Source organism: Sander lucioperca, chromosome 5, assembly GCF_008315115.2.
Source record: "Sander lucioperca isolate FBNREF2018 chromosome 5, SLUC_FBN_1.2, whole genome shotgun sequence".
NCBI lineage: Eukaryota > Metazoa > Chordata > Actinopteri > Perciformes > Percidae > Sander > Sander lucioperca.
In genome coordinates this window covers 42,214,901-42,241,855 of record NC_050177.1, presented here as the reverse complement: position 1 = coordinate 42,241,855, position 26,955 = coordinate 42,214,901, and the positions used below count along the sequence as shown (strand labels likewise).

At 40.0% G+C, this 26,955-nt stretch overlaps 1 protein-coding gene across 1 annotated transcript in view; it reads right to left on the bottom strand.

The window, feature by feature from the left end:
• Nucleotides 1–26,533, bottom strand: part of LOC116041127 (seizure protein 6-like) — a 222,950-nt gene extending 196,417 nt beyond the window's left edge. Inside the window, exon 1 of the mRNA XM_031286987.2 lies at nt 26,096–26,533. Coding sequence (XP_031142847.2) covers nt 26,096–26,171 — 76 coding nt within the window. The 5' untranslated portion in view covers nt 26,172–26,533. The remainder of the gene's footprint in view (nt 1–26,095) is intronic.
• Between the last annotated feature and the right edge of the window lie 422 nt (nt 26,534–26,955).

Genomic DNA, 26,955 nt, shown 5'->3' with positions numbered 1-26,955 from the left:
TATCCTCCTGGAGTTGTACTACTAAGTTGTATTCCCTTTTACATTTTGTAAGAACACATAATTATAATAATTACTACCTAGGTGGATGGTGGGCATATAAAGCTTTGAAACCAGAGTCCTGTCTAGTTACGGTTAGGGAAAGATAGTGCTTTTAGTTAAATGTTAAGTTAACACGCTCTGTCTCGTGCTTCAAGTCAGTGTTGAAGTGTTCCATGATAAACCCATAAACATTACATTATTTTTATTTATTTATATTTATTATAAAACATATTGATATGGCCGCTTTAAAAGACTACTCCCCAGATTCAGCATTGCACTTCAATAACACTGTCCGACTCACAAAGGACAGCTTAAAAAGAACATAAGGGTAAAAATATATGCAGCAGAACCAGAAATATCGTATATATATATATATATATATATATAATATATATATATATAATATATATTTTTATGGTTGTAAATCCAGACAGCTAGCTAGACTATCTGTCCAATCTGAGTTTTCTGTTACACGACTAAAACAACTTTTGAATGTATACGTTCCACCACAACAAGTTCCTTCCAAAGGCTATTTTGCAGCGGCACTGTGGCTCCATCCGGCGCTTAGCACCGCCCATGACGATTGTGATTGGTTTAGAGAAATGCTAATAAACCAGAGCGCGTTTTTCTCCCATCCTGGAATGCTGTGTGGATTCGCAAGACTTTCCTCCGCAGCGCTGTGGAGGAAGGTCTGGCAATGCAAGACTACTATCTAGACACAACCCTTTTTTAGCACACATTCTCAGTTGAAGATTGTGCTAGCAGCAGTTAATGTAGCCTGAAGTAGGGGGCTACAAAGGTCTGGTAAGCTCACTTTTTTTCAACTACATACATCCAGATTTGTTGTTTTTGTTGTTCAATTTTCAAACTTGTAGTCTTCAACCAATCAGGTATACAGTCCTCTTTGTCTCGCGTTGCCAGACCTATGTCCACAGCACTGTGGAGAAAGCCCTGGCTACACCACATATGCATTCTGGGATAGGAGAAAGAAACACCCTGGGTTCTTTGCATTTCTTTAAACCAATAACAATGGTCTTGGGTGGCGCTACGCTCTTGACCCAATGACGGTGGCTCTGCAAAATAGTCTCTGGAAGGAACTAGTTTTAGTGGAACATTTGCACCCCAAAAAAAGACAGAGCCTCATACTGTACAATATTAAATGAAGTTAACTGTTGACACAATACAGTAACGTGAGCTATTTAAATTAGCTGGATACATGGTTAAATCTCATTAGCTCTTACCAGTGTATCGCCGTGTGTACTTCGTCCACAGCAATCCCACCAATCGGTCCCAAAACGTCCCAGTTAGAGAGGAAATGCCGTAAACATATTCTTTGTAAATCTTTACAATCATTCCCCAAAAGAACCAAGCAGTCCTCTTTCGCCCCCTTTAATTTTAAAATCACCTATTTATTGACTTCAATATATATGGATGATAATTCTAACTATATGTTGCATGTGTACAAATCTTATACAATGTTCTATTAAAAATAAGGCAGAGCTGAGTGTAACCTTGCACAGTGTATGTTGCCTCTGTGGACTAGGCACTTCTCCCTCCAGTGCTCTCGGCATTCACTTTGAAACTAACAGAATCAGGTCTACACTGTTAAATATTTCATTTTACCTTCCATGTAACTGAACCAAAGAAAAAGAAAAAGAGTGCAATGAGACACCTGGCTGACATGCATTACAATCTGGTTGAGGCTGCAGTGCACTGCACCAAACCAAGAAAGGTAAACATGTGACAAAATGCACCAAGGAATGTAAAGAGAGAGCATCATTCTGTAGGCAAGTAACTTGTAGTCACATTTTCATTGAATTCGCAGAGATGAAGTGATGATTGGCCTTGTACTCCATTCCAGATTCATGACTTCAATGGTGACTCAGCTGAAAAGAAGCCCACGGAAAAAAAATACCTTGGCAGTTGACCTCTTCATGTGGAAATGAAAAGCAGACAGTGGCACTGATCCTTAGTGTAATTTGTTGGGGTCTACAAATGCGAAGGTTGAAGAAGAATGACACTGAAAGCACCTTCCGTCTGCACTACGGAGCAGAAGCCATTACTGGCTATAGTGTTGTCAGCCGTTCAGCATCAGCTCCTTTGAGAATGAGGCTTTCAATCAATGTATGAAAAGCTAGTATCTCCGTGGAAAGAATGAGCCAGAATAACTCATAACAGGAGCAGCGGCACTAGTCGAGTGAGTAGGTGTTCAGAAGCAATACGACTGTCTAGAAGGAATTGTGTGGTTTTTATCCGTGCCATCGGCCTCGCTGCGTTGTCTGTGCTAATGATGGTTTTCTTGGCTGCTGTCAGGCACATTTACAAAGATGACACTCTTAAGAGAAGTTAGCGTGACTCGTGTTGCATTGTTTCGTTCTTTGATGTGACAAGCAACGCTGTTATTTTCTGGGTTCGCGTCTGCTTTGGTTATGTAAATATTACCTCAAATTCCATGATGCATAATTCATCATCATAACAAATAACATATTAAATGTTGTTTATCTCCAAACAAAGTCAAATGTTTAATTCTAAACATTAAAGGACTGTAGCAGTAATTTTGCTGCTTAACATTTATTAAGTAAAAAAAAAGAACAAAAAAAAAGAATCAAATTTGTGTATCAGAAATGTATTTACATTAGCCTGACAAGCCATTGGCAGGGCTCAATCCAAGGGGCGGGATAAACGGTTGTCTTTCAAATTCCCTCTGCACTCATAGCCAACCAGAGCAACGCTAGTTGATAGATTAAACTTTTGCCGTATCTGAACACATCTTCCTTTTTTAAGAATGACTTCAGTGCTTAACTCCAAGTCTTCCAGAGTCTTTGCGGCTAAAGCCGATTCGAAAGGCCGCTGTTCGCCAGCAGCAGCAGCCATCTTCTTTGTTTTCAAGTAGCAGGGAATTCACGCGGAACCGTCGCAACTCTGCCGTCCTTATGTTAAGCCTGCCCACCGACTCTATACACGATGTGATTGGCCTGACCAGAATTTGGTTTTTCCATCTCGCAAGAACAACAGAGAGTTGCTGGCTGCAAATTACATTTGTTAAGTAAGTTAGTTAGTTAGTTAGTTACTTTAGTTAAGTAAAAACACTAATACCACACTAAAAATACCATGTTACAAGTCCTGCATTGAAAATGTTAGTTAAGTAAAAGTATGCAAGTATCATCAGGAAAATGTACTTAAGTGTTTAAAAAGTAAAAGTACTCAATGCAGAAAAATCCTCACATTTTGGAAACTGGAAACGGTCAAAACTGTTCTGTCAGTCAACTAAGTGTTTAATCGTCTAATCATTTCAGCTGTGAAAACTGTTGCTTAATTCAATTCAATTCAATTATATATTTACACGAAAGCAGTATGGTGAAAAATATATCATTACTGTTCTACATATACTCACTACTGAGAATCGCTTTCTGTAGCAGCAATTGACTCATTACGTCATCAATACTACATAGTCCACTTTTAAGTGTTACAATTAATTACTATTTTTATCTGTGTTTTTAAAAGAAGCCATGCTCGTTATTTCATTCATGCTTTATGTTTATGTGTTTTGCTGAATGACAATAAAAGGAATCTTGAATTAATTGCAATATCACTAGGAATTCCATTTGTCATGATCCTTGATCAGGGGCCCCAAAGGCCCCATGCTGCCCTTGTGACAGTATTTTGGGGCCCGCAGCTCAGCCAGTTAATCTGTCCTTGATGACTGCAAATTAAACAAATATAAATATTGATGTAATGGAGAGACGGTTGTTTCTCCGGGTTCTGAACACTGAGCATCACATGTGCTGAGGGAGTTAGCTAGTATGTATTATATGCAGTAAGTAATTTGTAAACTGTATATTTAATGTTCTCTCTGACAGTAATATTGATGTAGATGCTTACACATTATTACAAATTGTCAAAATAACACATCTACCACGTTCATATTTCTAGTTTGTTCTTTTAAAGCATCATACCACTTTCACTTATAGTAATATATTTAAAAATATTTTTTTTTTCTATGTATGACCCAGGCAGATGTGTGACCAGGTTCAGCTGGGAGAGGGGCGTGATGCCTTCAGCATGATTTATGCTTCTGCTTGAAATCAACGCCATGGCTATGTACGTAGGATCATGACTCTGCTTTCTGACTTTTCACCAGAAGTTTTGGCTTCTGGGGGCTGGAGATCACCAGAAGTCACTTCCCAACCATTTTAGACAACACGTTCTCACTTCCAACTCATAAAATACTGACACCAGGCAGAGCAGTGATGTAAGATGACGTAGTATTAAAGGTGCTGTGGGTAGGATTGTTAAGATCCATGACTTAGCCAAAACAATTGAACATCAACAACTTCTCAGTCCCTCCCCCTTTTCTGCTAAAGCCCAAAACGGTCTCCTAAGCCCCTCCCCCCACAAGGGAGAATGAATGCGTGTGCATGAGCAGTGATTCACACGCAGTTAGACACCGCCCCTGGCCTTGATTGGTGTATCTGAACAGGGAGCTGTGGATTTTTGCAAACTGCACTACAGGCTGTTGGTGGTGCCAGAGGAGCCGGATTTTTTTTTTAATTACATGCTTCATGTAGTTCTACTGGAACATAGGGTCAGTTTCAGCAAATATGACAGAAAGTTAGTTTTATAAGTCTTACCTACTGCATCTTTAAGAGCAACAATGGCAGCGAGTAGTATGAAAGACAGAAAACCCTTTTAAGGAAGCAGGTGGGTGGATGGGTCAAAGAACACAGGACTTTCACACAGGAGACTGGGGTTGTGTCCTGTTTGTGTCACTGAAACATACATTTTGTAACCCCACCCACAACCTTTTCCTTAACCTATCTGTCCTGTTCTTGTGCCGCATGTCAGTTAAACGTACGTCCCTACCGGAGCAAGTGTCGCCAAGAGTCCTGACCGAGCGCGTCTACATATGACGTTAAAGGAGACTTTTTGCGTCCATAACAAACGCCAAAGGCACCTGACCAAGCATCGCCTTTTGCTGCGATGGGAGTGAGAATGTGTTGTTTCAGACTAGCAAGTAGTAATGGACGAAAATAAACGGACAAATCTTTTTAAATGACTCTTTTTAGTGTAGCGTATGTGTTATAACCTTAGATGGTTAATAATGCACGCACACTTTGAACGGTTAACGGATTTTACTTAACGTCTGCAGCAGCTGGGGGAACCTGGGTTAATTAATAAAGGTTCCGGGGTGCAGTACCCTTAAACACAGTGACACAGTTTCAGTCTGTAACAGTATGTACCGGTGTTCCGGTGGTGAGACGGAAAAATGAGTGCATTTTCAAAAATAGGCATATCCTTATTTTTTTAAAGTAAGTGCTGTAGTATAACTAGCAAGAGACAAGTTATAATTGAGGTAAGTTTGGAGACACTACCTTATTTAATCATTAAATTAATAAATATTTTTGTTGTATCTCTTTTTGGTGTTGTAGTTTGTAGACGGTCCCTAAACACTTGTCTTGCTGTCTCAACACCAGAACTAAACAGAGGTATGAATTAACACAACTTCTATACATTTCTTTCACATCTACTGCAGCCATATTCACTGTGTTCACTCGGAAGGAATCAGTTCACATGGCAAGGCACTTGTAATGACATCTCGAACATGTTAAGAGGCTCTAAAAGCGTGTTTAAAACCTGCCCGGTTTCAGCCGCCTGGGTGCGAAAGCTAGAAGTAGCATAACTCAATGTAGGCAACACCGATTATTTTCATTTTTCTCACTATTGACAGCACTACGTGACAACAAACAACATAGCTACGTGTTGAAATTGACCGGAATTCTCCTTTAAGTGCAAAATATGTGTCAAACCATTCTGAATAAAGTATTGTGTTGCTGCAGAAACATCCCAGCCTACAAATCTTATCCTACAGACAAAAAAAAACCTTGTTGTTTGGTACAGATCCTCGCAAAAATCCCACTATAATCATCTTAAAGCCTTAGCGCGTAACTTTTTAATATTATTGAACGTCCGTTACATTCAAGCCATTGCCAAATGAGTTGCTACAAAGCTAATTATCATTATCAGCTCAACACAACTCTCTCAGTATTTCTCAGTATGGCTGTGTTGAGAAGATTGTGTCGTCCAGCGACTTTTGCGCCGGAAACTCGAGTGAAGACAATTACCTCTTCTGAAAAGTCCATCATGTTTTTTTAATCCTCCGTGTCCTCCTTGGCTACTAGCAACTGTGTGGAGGAGGGGTGTGGGGGGGGCAATCACAGAAGGCTTGCATCATGTGGACGCGCCGACATTAGTCTTACTTTGCAGATTTGTCTGACTGCAGACTCTCTATGCCGAGCCTTTGCCATTTGTTTAGCTTTAGGCGCTGCTCTGCAGCTCACCTGACAACTCCTGTGGTAAATAATGATGCAGCTGATTTCTTCTGACAGGAGGCTGTGTCTTCGCTCTGCATTTGTATGTTTTATGTTTATTACTGCAAGAACTAGAGCCTGGAGTGTACTGTCAGGGGTATTTTACTCGGTCAGTTCATTACTGGCCTCTGAAACGCACCCCCACCCTTCATTTCCATGAAAGTGATTAATACACTTCTCCTGAAACTCTCTTTTGCCGTACAATATTTAATTGAATTTATGAAGAGTTATATTTTAACACGAAAAACCCACCATTATAAAAACATCTAATACTTCAGTAATGCCACTCAGGTTCTAATTAATGTTAACAATATAATTTATACCAAACACATCCAGCTCCTCAGTCTGCACCGACACATTCAGCGGCTGAATGAATAATCATTCTAACATAGGCGTAATTTATGGGGGGGGTTACAACCTGGGATTTTTCTCACCTCTTTTGAATTTTTTTACAATTTTTTCAACATTTTGGTGCCTTTTTCAAGGTATTTTTGGACAATTTTTGATGCTTTCATCGCCCTTTTTGAGTTTTCTTTCCGAAGCTTTTTGCCACTATTCCGACATTTGTCGCCTTTTGACATTTTGTTGCTTTCTTCAAGGTTTTTTTCAACAATTTTTCCGATCTTTTTGAACACGATCTCCATCCCCCAATGTTCAACACAAAGTGACACCCTTGCTTTTTAATACCTGAAGAAGAATGAAAAAGAAGAGAAAGAGAAACAAGTCGCTAAATGGGCAAAATGTGAGCATGACACCATGTTGAACGTCAGTATGGATAGGTTTTATCCTCCATTTATGTGGCATTGTTTTGCAACAGCAGCTTGTGAGAGTCTCAGCTTTCATATCATGCACAGTTTATAGCAAATGGTTCAGCTCAGTGTTAACAACAACAGCGTGGCTGTGATCATCTGCAGTGCATACTGTACTAATGAGAGCATTACAGTGAAGCAGCAAACCCTGGGGCATCACACATGTCACTACTCCACATGCACTGTACTGTAATCAACAGGGCTGCTCACCTCACTGTTTTACACTGTATGAATCAAATCTATAAAACTAATGCCGACCGAAACGCAGTCCCCGTCCAATCCAGTCTCACGCCAGTTTGTGAAATGGTCACGTTATTTTGATTTATTGATTCGTGTACAGGTCACAATTTTCTCATTTATTTTGTGTACAGGTCACAATTTTCGAATGTGACCATTTCACGAACTGCCATGACACTGGGCTGCTCTGGGGGACGCAACAACGGGGAAATTAAACGCCACAACGGAGAAATGAAACGCCACACGCCGGCCACAACAACGGGACAGGACAGCTGAAGACATGAAAGGGGAAAGAGAGGGGGAATGACATGCAGCTAAGGTACGTCGAACCCGTCAGAGTTGAACCCGGGCCCCCTGCGTTGAGGAGTAAACCTCTATATATGGGCACACGCTCTACCAACTGAGCTATCTGGGCACCCAGCTGTCTCCATCTTTCAAATACATCTCCAATATTTACATGGGGTTTGTTATGTCTATGGTCAAGCAACGGTTAGAAACATGCTGCTTTTTTTTAGGTCGGGTAGAATCTATCTCCGTTGATCCTGTTCGTTTGTTTGCTGCTTTCATGGCTTTACTAACGTTACAGCTGTAGCACGCTGGGTTTACGTTTTTACAGGTAGGCTATATCTGGCAACCCGGCCTGGCTGTCAATCTGGGCAGTTGATAACAACACACAGGCCAAAACACAAACAGAAATTCCGTCACGGAATGGAAATTTCAAAAGGAGAAAATACTGGCATTAGCATTGTTGTCAGAAAAGATAGTATTTTAACTTAGCATGTTGCCTTAATATCTGATAACGCATTGGGGTCATTTTTGGATTTATTACAGTAAATATATTACATATTGGAAAGTAGAATTTTCACGTATCTGTACTTTACTTTGTTATTTATATTTCTGGAAACTTTCACTTTTACTCCACTACTTTTCCTAAATAACATGTATACTTTTACTTCACTACATATCCCCTCAGCGTCTTCATTACTCGTTACTTGCAAGAAATTTTTTGTACGTACGTAAGTGAACAAAAAAGTAAAATTCTGTTTGTTTTTCTCTTTGTTGATGTCAAACTTTGAATTAGATGTTTAAGGTGTGGAAACCCTGAATATTATGCTTTACTATAGGAAGCCACAATCCAGTTTATAATCAAATTTTTTTTTTTACGTTTACTTTTTACTTCTTAGAATTAAGTACATTTCATATCATAAAATTACTTTTGAGACTTAAGTACAGTAAATAGCAGAGACTTGTACTCACCCTCACTTCTGCAATAAAAAGTAATTTTCTTCTACTTTCAAGGTATTTCTTCTTCCCAAGTTTTACATGCAAAGCCATGTAGGTAGCTTATTCCAAGAAAAAACAGAAAAACATCCTAATCACTCCAAATTTAGCTGCATAATGAATTGTCTCAGAAATAATTGTGATTAACAATATAATTGTCTCTTTCATTCAAATTTAAAAATTGCTTTATTTATTTATTACTTTTTAAATAAAGTTTTAAATTAATTCAAGGATACATCTTTTGGTTACATCACTGTCATGTGACCCAGATAATATAATAACACAAATATACAGCCTGTGAAGTAACGCCTCTTTATTATCATAAAACATTTTTTATAACTGACAAATTAGAAAATGCCATTTTTGTTGCTATGAACGTGTATAGGGTCAAGTGCCAACAACTAACAATTACAACATAATTAAAATATATAATCCAACCAATAATCACTTTTATGATTATAATCTGGCATATCTAAACAAAATCAACAATCACCAGTCATACGCCTTAATACCTTAGCTAATGTTAGCAATTAATTGCGGTTAAACAAAGAATAGGCGATTATGTAAAAAAAATATATATATACAACAATTACAACCTATTCCTCCCTAATCCAAATTCTAGCTTTCCCTGCAAGATTTCAGCTGAGCTAGGTCAAGTCAGCTTAAATTTGGAACATTGAGCTTATACAACTGTTCATTTGACAGGGACAGTGCTTATTAATCAACAGCAAAGAATGAAATCACAGCCTTTACTAACATGTGTTGCTTCTCTCTTTCTCTTTCTCACACACATTTGGACTTAGAGAGACACAGACAGAAAGAGCAACTTCCTTCACTACCACAGCTGAGCATCAAACTATGACCCTCCTCCCCTCCCTCACCCAAACCGCCCTGCGGATGTCAAGCGGCAGTCTAAAAGAGAGCCAGGCCTGTCAGAGTCCTAATCACTGTAGAGAGGCCCTTGGCTCTGTATGCACAGCAGACGCCAGCCCCAATTACACAGGTGTATACAGTCTGCCAGGATACGAGAGGAGAGCGGACAGGCCCTATCCTCTGAACAAACACTGGTTCTGCGCCATTGCTGCTGGATCGATGCGGCTCTGAGAGCTGGCTTTGGAGGCTGTGCTGCGGGCAGCGGTGGCGGCGGCGGTGGCAGCGGCAGCGGTGGCTGAAAATAAGCCTGAGAAGAACAAATGAGATGTTGACAGAGGAGGAAATGAGATATCGTCGTGGAAATGAGGAGCGGTTGATGCCGATTACAACAACAACTTGTCAAAGCCGACATGCTGAGTCGTTGTTTCCCAAGTTATATTGCAACAGTGAGTAGACGATGAGATGACAGTCTGCTCCATCACTAAAAGAGTGTGTAAATATATAGAGCCACGAGGAGAGCTGAGACAGCTTCTGGAGCTGCTACACCGACGCTTTTATCACATCAGGAGTGAAATCTCTCATGTCTGTCGAACGATTGCTCAGAATGTTAGTCAGCATGTTTTTTTTTGTATTTTAACACCAACATATATTTATAACGTGTGTACCTCCTAGAAGCATTTTCTATTTATTTTTTAACGATTATACTTTGGGCAATTTAGGCCTTTATTAGATAGGACAGCAAAGGTGGAATGACATGCAGCAAAGGGCAGCAGGTCGGAATCACACCCACTGCTGCTTCAGCAAGGACTGAGCCTCTGTATATGGGGCACACGCTCAACCAGGTGAGCTACCTAGGCCAGCGCCGGACGGAGCAACGGTGCCAAATAGTCTCAGGAAGGAACTTGTTGTGGTGGAACATGTGCACATTCAAAAGTTGTTCTAGTCGTGCGAGAGAAAACTCAGATTGGACATATAGTCTAGCTAGCTGTCTGGATTTACCCTGCAGAGATCTGAGGAGCAGTTAACCATAGTCCTCATAAATCCACCGGAGTTTAGAACGCCAACACAAAGAAAGAGGAAGGTAACGGGACATAAATAAGGGACGTCCGGCGGAATTTCCGGCGGCAACAGAGCAATCCTGTAAATGAGACGTTGTCGATATAGACTGTTAATTCATAAACCTCCTTTGTTACACACCTGACCTCCACACTGTCACCACATTAAGGACACACTGCTTCCTGTATTGGCCCTGGATGTTGGCACTGGATGCTCTGCAGTGTTCTTTGTCCAATATGAACATAACTCCTACTGGGCAACCTTCCCCCCAAACCATTTGGCCCAGCGTTACCGAGCGTTATTCCTAAGGAAGTTAGTGTTTGCTCATTCGATTAAAGCTAGATTTGTTTAAGGATATGCATATGCACAGAACACTGAAACGATAAAGGTTTAAAAATTAGATTTTCACACATCTGTAAGACAAGCAGCAGTTCAGCACAGTGTACTGATAGCTCCCAGCTCATTTCATTAACAGAGGAACGTAATGACATTGATTGCCATAAGGTTTTCTACAGACACCCATGGTCCTAAGAGGATGAATTCCAATGACTGTGGTGACTGATTACTGTTCATCTACAGTAGTGCCACCAGCAGGTGAACGTTTTCAATTATCCAATAAAATAGCTAATGCCATTAAACACACTATCCCACTAGTTTATATCCACGATGTTCCTCTTCTGGGATTGCTCCTGTGCCGCTGGAAATTCCACCGGATATCACTCATTTGGGCCAGATGTCTGTTACCTTCCTCTTTCTTTGTGTTGGCATTCTAAACTCCAGTGGATTTATGAAGACTATGGTTAACTGCTCCTCAGATCTCTGCAGGATAAATCCAGACAGCTAGCTAGACTATCTGTCCAATCTGAGTTTTCTGTTGCACGACTAAAACTACTTTTGAATGTTCCACGACTATTTTGCAGAGGCACAGTGGCTCCGTCCAGCGCTTAGCCTCCTCCGCTGCGCTGTGGCGGAAGGTTTGGCTATGCGAGACTACTATCCTACTGACTTTAGTGATCCTCTGACTTGTCTTCTAGCGCCACCAGCAGGTTGGAATTGTGTGGTTTGGATTAGATTTGTACCCATTCCACATATTGGATGGATTTGCCATGAATTGTGGTACTCAGGATGAATTGGAATAACAGATGCCTTGGCACAGCCTCACAGAGATGCTAGCATGGCTGTACACTTCAGTGTTATTAATTGTGCTTTAGTGGCATACTACCAAACACATTTGTAAATAATCAAAATGCCACACAGACAGCCTGGGGCCTTCAGGGGCCTGGGGCCGTTGATGTTTTACTAAATTGGTAATCCAACCTTGCCTGCTACAATAGTAACTGATTCCTTAGAGCCTTTATGAATCCTTTTATAGTTTAGTTTAGTTTTAGTTTATTTGTTTCACAAAACATAAAAAACTAATTATTAAGAAATACAAAAACACGTGAGGGTGTGGTAGAAACCTGTAACGTCTCATATAAAAACCACAACCAAAGTACATACACAAATGTAAATATACAACACATTTTAAGTGTTAGTGTGCAAAAACTTAAAATGTAATAAAAAGAAATACATGATGAATGATGATAATGAATAAATTTATTTCGCTTAACATACATGAAAGAAACAATATGCCACCGTAGCTAACCGAAACGCTTATTTTTGCCTGGCCCATAATCCCCATAGAATCACCCAGAAATCCAACAAAACTAAATTAAACTAATACTTGAGTACAATCCTAGTGCTTTTACATTTTAATCAAATTACTTCATAACCATTAATTATTTTTAGATTTTAAAGCTTTTTTGAAACTCAACAGAGACGTACACATTTCCAACTCATCATTAAGTTCGTTCCATAATTGAACCCCCAAAACTGAAACACATCTATATTTTACATTAGTCCTCACTTTACCAGTTTTAAAGATAGAGAACCGTCTTAAATTATAATTACCTTCTCTTAATAAAAGAGAATATAGAATATAGAATATAGACAGGAAGGCCTTTGTTCAGAACTCGAAAAAAGATTTCCAAAGTTTTTGTGTATAGAAACAGAAATAATTGCCATATTTACAGTAAAGACAACAGGACATTTCTAAGTCTGTTATACACAGAAAATGACAAAGAGGAAACCATTAAATGTACATTTTCATTCCACAAAATAAATCCACGAAATTTGATAGAGAACTGACCGCGGGATGTTTTGTACAATATTGTTGTACAGGCACGGGGCTGAAGTGAAGTGTTATTAATTTGGGTGTATGATTTGACATATAGAGAATATGTATTACTATGGCCATCATATCCTCAGTATATATATATATATATATATATATATATATATATATATATATATATATATATATATATATATATATATATACTGGCTTGTGTCAATCAGTGGCTGTTACATTTATTCCTTTTATTGTGAAACAGGCAGTGAGAGACCTAGCAGAGCGCTGTTACGGCCGAGATGAGGCATCAAGCCTAACATAACTCAGATTGACCATTGATTTGCGAGAAATCTCCCCAGGTGCCCCAGGTACGATGTTGAGTGACAGCTGCAACATGACAGCTATCAATTAGCCTATGCTAAGAGTTAACGCAGCAGCCAGGAACCTGAGAATTATTCGGAGAATTAAGGTACAAATAAGTGTGTCTGGATTCACAGAATGTTCTTATTGTTTATAACCAAAATGAGAGACATTCAGGTCATTCTGCAACTATTGGCACGGCGTGTTATTCAAAGACCAATGCACCAGAGAGCTGAAGCGATATTTAAAGATGACAGGGTGTGGGATGCGATGGTGACACATGAAGCAGGTGCGGCTCAAAGCACATCAGATGTGATTTGCATCCTCTGTAAATTAAGTCAGAGCGGCTCTGTCATGAGAAATCTCAAACAGGGGAGGAGACGGAGCTATTGTAAAGCAGATGAATGCAGCCTTCAGGAAACCAGCTTTGAGTGACAGAGACAAGGGTAAACACTTCACATGCACGCCGCTTGCTTCAGAGGAACTGTTATGCAAAGAGGGGGATAGAAGGAGAAAAGGGAAATGAGAGTGCTCCACCCCTCCGCTCCTCTCAGGAGGTGTCAGGAGCTGTGTGTAAAGGACCCAGCGCCCCCACATTTGAGGGAGAGGGAGTAGCGATGAATTTTGATAACACTTATTTCCAATTGAGCGCTTTAAAGAGGAAAAGGCTTGGAGACAATTAGAATGAGAGCGTAGCCCCGGCTCCCTGAATAGCCCTTGATGAGAGCAACGGGCGAGTTTGGATAGGTTAATCAGCCGTAATCGGAAAGCAGGTGTCGAACACGCAACCTTACAATCCTCCATCCCCAAATTATATGATCGTCACATTCACAAATATGCGTCTTTTAATTAAACACAGTGTCCTTTTCCCGCTGTCTTTTCCTTATTCAAAAGCGTGAAGCAGCGCTGATTGCATCAGATCAGTGACACCAAGAACAAATTGCTTTTCTGCTGTGGCAGGAATGATGAAAGGGGTGGGAACATGGTGTGCATGTGTGTGTGTGTGTGTGTGTGTGTGTGTGTGTGTGTGTGTGTGTGTGTGTGTGTGTGCGTGTGTGTGTGTACGTGTGTGGGTGGGGGGGGGAGGTTCAGGGAGAGAGTGTTGCTTATCACAGGAGAGGCATAATGGTTTAATCTGAAGATGATGCAAAAATTACTGTGCAAAAATCATCTTCTCAAGCTGTGAAAAAGAGGATTTCAAGTTTCCTTTTTCATCTAGTCAGAATAAACAGGCCCTCACAGGCCTGCAGATCACACCCAGGTATCATGTTTAACAGTAACAAGCTGAAAATAAATCATAACATAGTGACTTGGTGAAACTGTTTTGAGAACTTTTGGTTCACCGTAAATGTTTTGTGAAATGATAATATTTGTTCTGTCATGTAGTCTAATTAAAAGCTGTTGCCAGTACTAGTTTTTGTGAAGCAACCACCGCAGTTTGTCTCCAGTTTAATCCTCGCTAATGGAGTGTGATGAAATACATCCACAAACAAGTCTTTGGATGTAAATCCATCTTTTATTAGTTGTTTAATTATTTACAGGTAAAACTGAAAGTGCACATGGTCAGGTCTTGCAACAGGTGTCCTGGGTGTAAAAAGAGGGATAAAATTAACAAAAGTGTAAAATCAATCCAGCCATCTTTAGGAAACATCCGGGCCATTGGTTGATTGATCAACACAGGTGCTACGAACAGCTGGTGTGTGGGTTATTTTAAGATCTTAGGGTGAGTGTTCCATGTTATTTATTTTACCTTTATTTATTCAGGGAAGGATGCTTTCTGCATTAGTGTTGTTGCACACATTCAGGTTTTACAAGTTGTCAAGAGAAAAGGTAACACAAATTAAATGAAAGATGGGACAGAAAATACAGGGGCCCTGACATTACTCAACACCTCAGGGGGCCATAGAGGTCATAATCCAGACATGTGCCAGCACTTCAGCTCAGTTTGACCTTAAACGGACAACGCAGTGGACTTCTGACTGAAACGGAAACTCATAAAGACATCACAAATGTCTAATTTAAGGCCCCAAGGGCAAAATCCAGCTCCTCGCAGATTTTGATCCAGCCCGCATTTCAATTTAGGTTCACAATACATTTTGGCCAACTTATTTTTTGTCTTTTTTTTTCTCAACGTTTTGGTTGCTTTTTCTGGCATTTTTGTCACTTTTTCCAATATTTTTGTTGCTTTTTTAGACAATTTTGTTGCTTTTTTCAGCCCTTTACTAACTTTTTTGGCGTTTTTTTTCAACGTTTTTGGCGCTTTATTCTATAATGGCTTAGGAACTTTTTTGCTGACTTTTTTGGGGCTTAATGAGGCCCAAACTGTGAGAAAGCTATATGAAACATGCAATAATACAGTCAAAATGTTACTGTAAACTTTTTCTCTTAAATAAAAGCATGTCAATAAACTAAACATGTCTGGCCCTTGATGTGATTCTCATTTTCCAGTCTGGCCCGTAGTGAAATTGATTTTTACATCCCTCAGTTAGACAGTTAAACTGCTAGGGCAAAGAAACAAATCCTAAAAACTGAGCTTGATAGAGAAAAGATTGAACAAGACTAATGCTGTGTCTCAATTCAGATACTTCAGTGAGTATACTTACATGTAATACACTATGTACTCACTTGTGTAGTGCGTACATTTCAACAGTGTAGTGCTGTTTCAAATCGCTCACAGCAGTTATGCACTGATGGTGAACCTATTGTCGCCCGCCAAAACATATACCTCCATGTTTTCTCACTATCCCACTACAGTATAGTGGTACTTGTTACTTTTTTTTTTTTTAAACACATGTATAAATGACATTGTATAGTTAAGTGTTAGCCGTTTCAACCGCTGCAGCTTTCTCGCCCCTCATTTTCACAAGCTTGAAAATGTGTTGGTGGTCTGCAAAGGCGGACTGGCCATCTGGCATACCAGGCACTTTCCCGGCGGGCTGACGTGCTTTTTGGGCCAACCGCTGACACTTTTTTTTTTTGTCCGGCCCATGAACCGGCCCATAAAAGTGGTAGGTCTAGATCGACGGCCCATTGGCTAGCCCAAAACACTTTAGTCAAAAATATCACATAGGCTATGTTTTACCATACACCCCCTACTTTCACAATGAAATGGACTAGTCCGTAACGGTGCGTGGCGCGAAAGATAAACACACAGTGACAGGAGAACTGGGAGGTACACAAACAGAGACGACCAGATGATTTTAGACAGCTAAAGCAACAAATAAGCTTTCTCGGTAAGCCATGCAGAGCTACAGAAAGCAGCAAGACACAGTTACACATCAACAGTATCCATATTCAGTATAAGAAGCCATGCAAGCATCAAAACAGCCAAGCAACACAGACCTGAGCCATCTTCTTGCACCGTTCAACCATGCAAAGCAGTAACAAACAGTAATACAAAGATGAAATAGGCTACATCACTCATCAGGGAGGCTTTAATATAGCACAGGTTAATAAGATGTTAAAATCTGCATTGGCAGACAAAAACTCATGATAGACCTCTTCAAATTAAAGAAAAAAAAAAAAATATATACATATATATATATATATATATATATATATATATATTTAGCTCGTTTTCAAGATTCATGAGGAGTATGCACTATTTAATGTGTCAACTCTCACTGACTCTTGCTTACTCATTACATGGTGTTAGAAGTTTTAAGGAGTAGTAGTTGGTATACATATTCAGGGGAGCGCAAAGATGGGTGGTATTAGTGATCTTATGTGGTGGGCCGGTCTGGGCCAAAATGCCAGGGTCGATTTTTGGTCCCAGTCCGTCCCTGGGGGTCCGGTAGCTTCCACTCCGTAGCCAAGATGGCGAGCGTTGAGGGGGAGAAGTGTCCAGCGTTCCACACTCAACGTTCTGACCATTATGAGTCCAGCATCCGGGTACTCGTAGTACATTTGGCCACACTCCAACAGTGTGAACGCACTATGCACTCAAAATAGCAAGTATGAGTACAGAAGTGTGTGATTTGAGACAAGGCGTAAGTCTCTAGCCATGCTAGCGGTTCTATGAGGTTGTACATTGACTAAATGCTGACATTAGCATGCTAACATACTTTCAATGGTAGTGCTAGGTAGTGCTTTTGATGTTCAGTAGAAATAATGTTAATCATGTTCACCGTGTTGGTTTAGCATGTTAGCATGCAAACATTTGCTAATTATTGCAAACTTTTGACCATATAATGGCACTAGTTGAAAAGTCATGGCTAAAAACACTGATGAACCAGTGTTTTTAGCCATGACTTTTCAACTAGTGCCATTATATGGTCAAAAGTTTGCAATAATTAGCAAATGTTTGCATGCTAACATGCTAAACCAACACGGTACATGAATGTAACTAAATGTAATTAGTTACATTCCATGGCTGCATATGAACATGCAGCCATGGAATGTAACTAATTACATTTATTCAAGTACTGTACTTAAGTACAAATGTTGAGGTACTTGTACTTTACTTGAGTCTTTTCTTTTCATGCCACTTTCTACTTCTACTCCGCTACAGAGAAATATTCTACTTTTTACTCCAATACATTCACAGCTTTAGTTACTAGTTACTTTACACGTTAAGATGTTTGCACACAAAACACATGTAGTTTATAAAATACAATGTTTTATTATAAATTAGACTACCCAACAATATAAATGATAAGCCGATTAAACAGAACTGTTTGGATCGTTTCCAGTTTCTAAAATGTGAGGATTTTTCTACATTGAGTACTTTCAGTTTTAATTCTTTAAGTACATGTTCCCGATGATAATTGCATACTTTTACTTAAGTAACATTTTCAATGCAGGACTTATAATAAAGTATTTTTTACAGTGTGGTATTAGTACTTTTACTGAAGTAAAGGATCTGAATACTTTTTCCACCACTGGCCTATATGTGATACTGTACATTCAGTACACAAGCCTAATTAAACATGTGTTGCTGTTCTTGGCTGGCCTGAGTACAATCTAATAAAGCCAGGAGAAATGATGCCTGTGTGGGTCTTCCTGACAGGCCCCAGGAGGACCATCTAATTGATGAAGTCCGTTCATATTCCACGGCTGATCAATACCAGCACAGAGTGACTGACAAGCTCAAAACTGCAGAGGGCTTCCTCTCACTCTGCCTATCATTTTAACTAGCACACACCATGCTTTGACCAGTCTTGCATAGTGATGGTCAAATGAAGCTTTGCGAACCACTGTCTTTATTTTCTGAGCTCACTAGATGGCGCTCTCTGTTCAAAGAAAAAGGTTAAAGGAATGGCAATTCAGTGTGTTTTTGTGCGAAGCTTCATTTGACCATCACTACATAGCATACACATCACCACAAAACAATGCACACAGTGAGAAAAACAGGGGGGGTCAATGGGGGCCCACAGTTTTGCCCCAAGTGGCCTTGCTTACTGTACAACAACTCCAAAACTGTTCTAGTCACACATTTGATCTTGAATTTTTCAATTGTTCATTAAAATTGTAGACTGGAGTTGGTGTTAAGTCTTGACAAAAACCTTGCACCTGTATCGTTGTGTGTGCAACTCAAGAACATACTGCTTCCTCTCAGAGAAAAATGATCCCGTCATCATTTTGAGGTTGGAAGCCTTTGGCAGTGTGGTGACAAATGCAAAAAGAGAAGCAGTGTTTTAGACAAATCAATGCTTGGATTGTTAAAGATCGCATTTCTTACTGTGGCCAACAGCACTGAGAAGACCCTTCCTTTAGAATCTGAAGCCTGGGATGTGTGTATGTGTGTGTTTGGTGTACTGTCTGAGGTGTTGCTGTTGGCCTAAAAGAAAGCCCCTTCAGCCCAGTCAGCCTTGCAAGCAGCCATTGAGGCAGCTCTCCCAGCAGTGCGCTGACAATGATGACAGGCAGCGGCAATGCAAGCAGGCATGCAGGGTGGGACTCCGAAGGCATCGCTTGCTCCGGGTCAGCCAGGGCCAACATATTTATCTGGGCAGTAATCTGAAGGAAAAAGGACAGCATGTCTGACCCCAAAACCTTAGGGACATTATCAAAACAGCTCCTATTTCAGGTCCACCATAACTGGCAGAGTCGCTCCATGGCTGCTCCCAGACAGCACAGACTGCTGAGGACCAAACTGATGAGTAACAGAGCAGCAATCAGCAGTGAATGTAGTAGTGAAGTGAAGGTAAAGCGTTCACTCATGAATCTGAGCTCTGAGCTGAATAGGCAACATTGTTAACACTACGTACTCTGTCTGCACAGTGATCTACTGCACACTGGACACCAGTGTTGTAGTACTCGAGATCAGTCTTAGTTTCCAGACCACTTTTCGGAGATCTCGGGCTACATTTACATTTCTACGTTTTGGTTTAAAAAACACTGCTCTGGCGTTTCTGAGCCCCTAAACCGGAGACATTTGGAAACACTTCTGACCCATTTTGGTTTGGAATCTGCGGAGTTGTGTTGCAGTCTCAACGGCCGCAAACAGAGACCTTTGGCAACACCGACGCCAACGTTTCTCCATCTGATTGGGTCATGGAGTCTCGTTCTCTGAGACTAAGCTACCAACGTTACCATGGCAACTAGCAGTAACAGGCGGGATATACATGCTGCCTCCTGTTTATGCCCAGTATAGAAGAATGTTGATGAGATATGAGGTTTGGGCGTGTTAGTTTAAACAGAGATTAGATCTTTTACTGGAGATAAAAACACTTGTGTGCACGGAGATCACTTTTTGACTCAAAACCTAGCAATGTACATGTAGCCTCTGTCTCGTCTCAGAATCGACAGCATATTTACTAGGTCTTGTCTCGGTCTCATACTAAAGAGGACTCAGGATTTTATTTCAAGATCGGTCAAGACCACAACTGCCTTTTGATTATTTTATTAAGGCATTTTTTTCACTTATGGCAATAAAAGAGGCGAATGAAGAAGAAACTTAATTTGTTTTCTGTGGGTGTTTTTTTTAAGGGATGTGGATCTTTCAGATCAATTTGAGGAGTGCCGAGGAGTGTTGGACTCACACTGATCTGGTCTTGGTCCTGACTCGGTCTCAACCCCCTCAAAGTCTTGGTCTTGACTTGTTCACTGTGACACCCATTATATTTGAAATGATTAAAAATGCCGTAGCATAACTTGTATATAGGCTAAATACTAGTGCAGTTCTATAAAAATATCAATATACTGTATGTTAACAACAAATATACATTGTCAATTTAATTCCAAATTGCAAATGTTACAGGACCATACCAGTTATTTTTTGGATTACCAACTGGACAAAATTAGCAACCACTCCAGGGTTCCAGATCCCAAAGAGCCCGAGATGACAAATTTGTTTTCCAATATTTTGGAATATGTACCACTAAACCACATCTGACATAGTAAGGGCTTTAATGCAAGTCCTGTATGATTTTTAAGAATGAGTAGTCACTAGTTTAGTTGATGGTGCCCTTTGAACCCTAGGCTGTGTTACTCCATTTTCACTTCCTTTTTTTCAGACAGTCACTACATGTCTTAGCTCGGCATGCCATATCTTTTTGACAAGAATATCTAAAATAATAGCACAAGGTACTTACTAGTGACCAAAATACCACCCTAGGTCATGTGTAACAACTGATCCATCTCCATGACAACCAAGCTGAACAGCATCTGCTGATGAAGGTGATGTGGCTGAAAGCTCTGGGAAATTACTGTGTACTAAATATATTGTGTATTTCTAATGCCAATAATAAAGCTTCAAGCTCAGTGTCATATCGTTATGTAGAGAATAAGTCTGGCTACTCTGAGTGTAATACATACATATAGGACAGTTTTACTAAAAACATGCTAAGAAAAAAGTGTTGCGATGTGATATAACAATTTCCCTGTACAACCACAGGTTTTCAACAAAATGATCTGTATATGAACAGACCGAGGAGAGTGTCAGCATTATAATAACCATGTTGGTGCCATATTCTTTTTCTTGGTGCTGTTAAAAAAATATTGTATTGTATTGTTTTGGATTGTATTGGAGTGCATTTTTATGCAAAATGCTCCAACCAGATTTAGAGGGTTAATCAAGTTCCACCAAAACAGAGGCTATTTTACAGAGGCACTGTGGCTCTGTCAGGCGCTTAGCACCGCCCAAGACGATTGTGATTGGATTAAAGAAATGCCAATAAACCAAAGCACGTTTTTCTCACATCCAGGAATGCTGTGTGGACTAGCCAGACCATCCTCCGCAGCGCTGTGGAGGAAGGTCTGGCAATGCGAGACTAGGTCATATGTAACGTACAGTATTCCTGGTTTATAATAAATGGGATAAAACATGCACCACCAGAATCCCCTGGTAAATTCTGTGTTTTGCAAAGCAGAACTTTACGGTCCAGCGGGGAAACGGTCCGCCTTCCAGAGAGGTCAGAGGTCAAAGATACACTATTCACTAGGTGTTTTATGGGTTAAGCTCTGACAGAACAGGCTGTTTTGTGCATCAGTGACGGTGGAGCTTTGAATCAGTATCATAGCATGAAACCAGATGAAGAGGCTGCAGGGTCCTGGCAGTGCTGATTACAGGCTAATCAGGGGGCAGGGTGGAGGACGGCCATTAGTAATGCAAAGTATCATATGCCTTGGGTGATACTTATCTATCTATTGTGTCTGTCTATTATAGCCAGAATAGCATCTCACAGTGCTGATCAGAGGCGGCGTCAGCCGATTTTGCCGGGGCTTCAGCCCTGAATGTTTTGAGTGTAGCCCCAAATGTATTTTGAAAAGTTGACTGACAAATATGAAACCGGACAACAGCATATGTAAACCCCCGAAATCATAAGTTGCCTTATTTCATTGTGCTAGAACTCATGGTAGAACTGTAACTTTGTCCAGTTTATTTTTTCCAAGGAGAACAGAACGGGCAGCAACGTGCAGGGTCCGGCGGGGTCTGACCATCATGCCGTATTTGTTGCTATCACCTAACAACCGTCTCTAAGTGAGGAAAGCTGTGAAAGGTGTAATTTCCAAATCTAATACATTGATGCCATCAACACAAAGTTTAGGAGGGCAAAAATGATTTAGTTTGAAGTTCCCGTGACGTTGAACATGCTATCTAAATCATGTTTATATATGCTTTACAAAGTATTTACAAATCATTAACAAGTTATTATAATCATCAGATGCAACTTCATAATCATCCAAATATTGTTTATTGACAGTTTACAAACCATTTGGTAATCATTAACAAATACTTCATATAATATATAAAACGTTATGATGTGAGCAACAACAACATTTTAGTAGTAAACATTATTAATCATCATTCCATTGTGTGTTAACAGTAGAATAACTATTAACTTAAGTTTACATCTATTTACCATTTATCAGTGATGGATGTTATAAAATGTCACCGAACATTACTAAAACAGAGGGGGCTGATATTAAAATAATGTGAAAAGCTGTGACACGCAAGTTATCCAGCTGGTTAAGTCTACAACCTCTACAATCATGTCACAGCCACTAGTATGAAGATTTGTCACACAGCCAAGTTGCAGCCAAGCATTGTTCAAACCCACAACATTTATTTTTACATTCTCTTCAAGATCCCAATGTTTCCAGAGATACCAAACATGCCAGGCTGAGTTATGTGGAAATGAGTCTAAAATAATACACTAGACAGAGAGGATATTTCCACTGGATGGACCAGTGAAGCTATAACACACAGGGGATGGAACATGTCACTCAGTATGAGGATCATATATCTTAAATAAGGAACTCGGACAATGTGACTGATGTGACTGACAATGTGATTTTTTTTTTTTTTACTTTATAACATTAGTGTTGAAGACCATGCAGTCCCATGGTCCGCACTGGGCCTGGTAATGAATAATGTTAAGGTGCATGTTTGGATGTGCACAGTATTGCCAGACCATATATGTTTGTTATTTAGTTTTGAGAATTTTTTTTTGACCCACTTTCCAATAACCCTAACCTTTTACAGTGGTATGAATGTTTTAGAAGTTGTAACTAATGGATCCATGAATGGTTAATACATGATGTAATACTTTGTAGCTTTGTTATTAATAAAATACCTTAGTCATTAATAAAATACCTTGCTGTTTCTATGCTGAACTGTGGTGGATGCAGAGTAACGCAGAGAGGGAGTTCTATACTAAAAGAAAGTAACGTGTAAAGATATGTACATTTACTCCTGCAGACTGGGTTTGTTATTGTAACAACCCTTTGTTAATCACCTTCTACACTCACAGACGACTTTGGCTTTTACTGTTTGTTTAACACCCATTATTAATGATTTGACTATTAATAACTCACAGGCCAGCGAGGTTTTTCACAACCTGTTAACCCAGAAGTTGTTCTAATTAATAGCTTAGAACTAAAATTATATATATAACATTATTAGTTACAGTTTATAGATCCTGGATATGGGTCTCTAGTGAGAAAGTGGCACTGTTTTTTCTTCTCCCTGCTCCTTCATGTAATCCATTATGTATTGTGCATAATGTGCATATCTGTACTTTGTTACAGATGACATCGTGTACTTCCTGTGTAAGTGATTAAAAACGTAAATATTAAAAAAATGAAATACGGGACTTTAATAAAAGATGGACAAAAAAGTTGTTGAGTCTCTTTCTCTGTATGTGTGTCAATTTATCTTTCTGTCTTTGTACCAGTATTTTTACCATCTTCCTCTATTCTGACTAGTAACAGAAGAAAATGTAATTGAAGAACTCTGGAACTGAATTGAAGAATGTAATGCTCCATTCATTTATCCAGTGATCCTGCTTATAACTCTCTTTTCCAACATCTCAGCCTGATTATATTCTTTGTAGACTGGAGCTGTCCACCACCATCTGCAATTTCTTTAAAAAAAACTATTACCAGCTGTGAGCAGCTTCTCCAATTTCCTTTTGTATTGCATTCTGGGACACCAGTTTGAACCACTCCCCTGTGGTCCATCAGGACCAAAACCTCACGCTACGAAAACACGTTCTTCCCGACTGCAGCTGGCCCCATCAACAAGGCCGGGGACCCCCACCGACACGACACACACATCCTCAAGCAATCATTTGCACATTCCTCTACTCTTCCACAAAAACAGATATTTTTATGTATTTCCTATATTTTTTATATTTTCTATTCTACTATATCTCTTGACTTTTGCATTGTGTTTATTGTTATGCATCCTTACCTTTCAGTCGGTAGCTCCTAAGCTGTGGAATGCTCTTCCAATAAGCCTAACGTCATTGGACTCTGTGGACTCTTTTAAAAAGCTAAAAAGCTAGAACCCCATCTGTTCAGACAGGCATTTAGGTAGCATGTGCAAACTTGTGACCTGTATGTTTTCTTTGTTTATTTTACCTGGTGTTTTATATGTTCTTGTGGGTTTTTTTTCCTTGCTTTGTTGCTTGACCATATTGGATGTTATTTTGTTTTGTTGTATTTTTTGACTGTGCCTCACTTTGTGACCTGTGTTTGTGAAAGGTGCTATATAAATAAACTTTGCTTGCTTGCTTTTAGTCTACATACTTACATTACATTTAGCATCAATAGTAACACTAGTATACATTTTCTTCTGGGAACACAATACAGACTCAAACTGCTGCTTTCAATCTGCATGTACAGTAGTATAGAAATATGACAGCTGTGTTCGTGGAAGTGTACAGATAAGTTATGTGTGTGTGTGTGTGTGTGTGTGTGTGTGTGTGTGTGTGTGTGTGTGTGTGTGTGTGTGTGTGTGTGTGTGTGAACTTCTCACTATAGAATTACATTTCTGACCGACTGATTCTATACATGACATTCGCCTCCTAACTTCAAAATCATCAAACCTTTTAAGTATTTGGCCTTAATACAGTAAGCAGCTCGGATCGCCTGCTTTTTTGCACACACTCACTAACACGCCAGCAGCCAGACTAGAGACTTGAACGTACAAAACCAGTCAACACATTCCCTGGTGATTATGCAAACACAGGCGTAAGCATCCATCACAAGCTGAATTGCGAGGTTGTGGAGTCAGCTGGTGTCAGCTGTGTCTACACAAACACATAAAAGATGCCTGACAGAGCCGCAGTTTGTCTTCACATAACTTCTTTCCTTTCAAGTTTATTTCTCATCATCTGTCCAATACAAAGAGGGGTTTGTATGAAATGTGGATAATATCTTATGATGCACAGACTATGCAGTGTGAGAATTAATTTAATAATAATCCCTGGGACTTAATTTGAAGTGCAAGGAAATAGAAAATGTTGAGTGATTGTTAAAATTGCTGCAGAATATCCAGGGAGACAACTCTATAACATCACCCATGTTTTGTAGCCTTCTCTATTTTGTCAGGGGATATGAATAATGCAGGGCGCCTGCAAAAAACAATATCAGCCATTCCACTACTGAGACAAGAGCACCAGGAGATAGGCTGCATTCATTTGGAGCACTTCTAGTTTTTTTTCCAAAGCTGGAAAATTACATTTTTATCAGTTTGCCTACTTGAGTTTCCTTTTTTTTTCTTCTTGAAAATTAAAAAAACTCGAGGCAGGGATAACTAAACCATAAATGCATCATATAAGAAGTTTGAACAGTTATTAGACAGGGATTTCTATTCTATAAAATGTGTTATGACTGATAACTTTGAAGCTTTGACGACAGGTAGTAAATGTGAGCTTTGCATATATTATCTGACTGGAATGTAAGAAAAAGTAGCACATCTCTGTTAGTGTGCAAGTGTCCGTTAGATTAAGGAGTGTGTTTTCCGAGGAAGTGCAGCCGTGTGAGCACATGGAGGGACTGACAAAAGAAAACGGTGAAAACGCAAAGCTTCCCGGGCGAAAATAAGACTAAAACCCCACAACATAAACATCTCGTTTCGGAGTAAGGAGGTCGAGGGCTGAAAGCTTTTCTTAACACTCTCAACACAACAATAAAAAAAAAAACAGGGAGTAAATATTTTTGACAATTCTTACCTTTAGCGCCCATGTCCGTCACCGCCGCCCCAAAAACAAGCAGGAGAGGGAAATAATCTCTGATCGCATTCATCATGTTTCCCACCCTCTGTTTTGCGTTTCTCAAGATTTTGGCAGCGAACGTCCTTGGGATCAACACTTTTCCTCTTGGCGGACTGAGACACGGAGAGCTCCGGCGAACACCGATTACACACACCGAGCGCTGCTCTCGGTGACTCCAGCCCGGGTCCGCTGTCTGAATGAACTCATTGACAGATACGATGGGCTCTTAGTGTCGGTCCGCCAACACGACTACAGTCTACAGACTACAGGGATGTGTGACTCCAGTGGCTGAAGCCTGTGGACTGTAGAGCCGCTGAAGCTGCTCTGGCTCTGCTCTGTGCTGGGAGGCTATTCTTCAGGCTTTCAGCACGACGGACAGCTCCTAGCGTCGGCCGGCGGAACACACGGGAAGCACATGAAGCTCAAAGTTTGGCACATACCAAACTAAAAACATTAGAATTGGCCTATTTTAACTAGGCCAGGGGTCTTCAACGTTTTTATAACCCTCGTGTTGTCAAATTTGACCCGGTTTCAATTCAGTTCAATTTGCCCTATTAAATCATAACAGGAGTTATTTCAAAACACTTTACAGATAGAGTAGGTCTAGACACACTCTATAATTTACAGAGACCCAACAATTCCATTAATTCCCCCAAGAGCAAGCATGTAGTGCTTGGGGGGGGTTATATGTGTATATCTGTGTGTGTGTGTGTGTGTGTGTGTGTGTGTGTGGGGATTGTATGAAGCACTTTGTGCTTATGTATGAAAAGTGCTATATCTAATATCTAATATATCTAAGTCTGATTGATTGATTGATT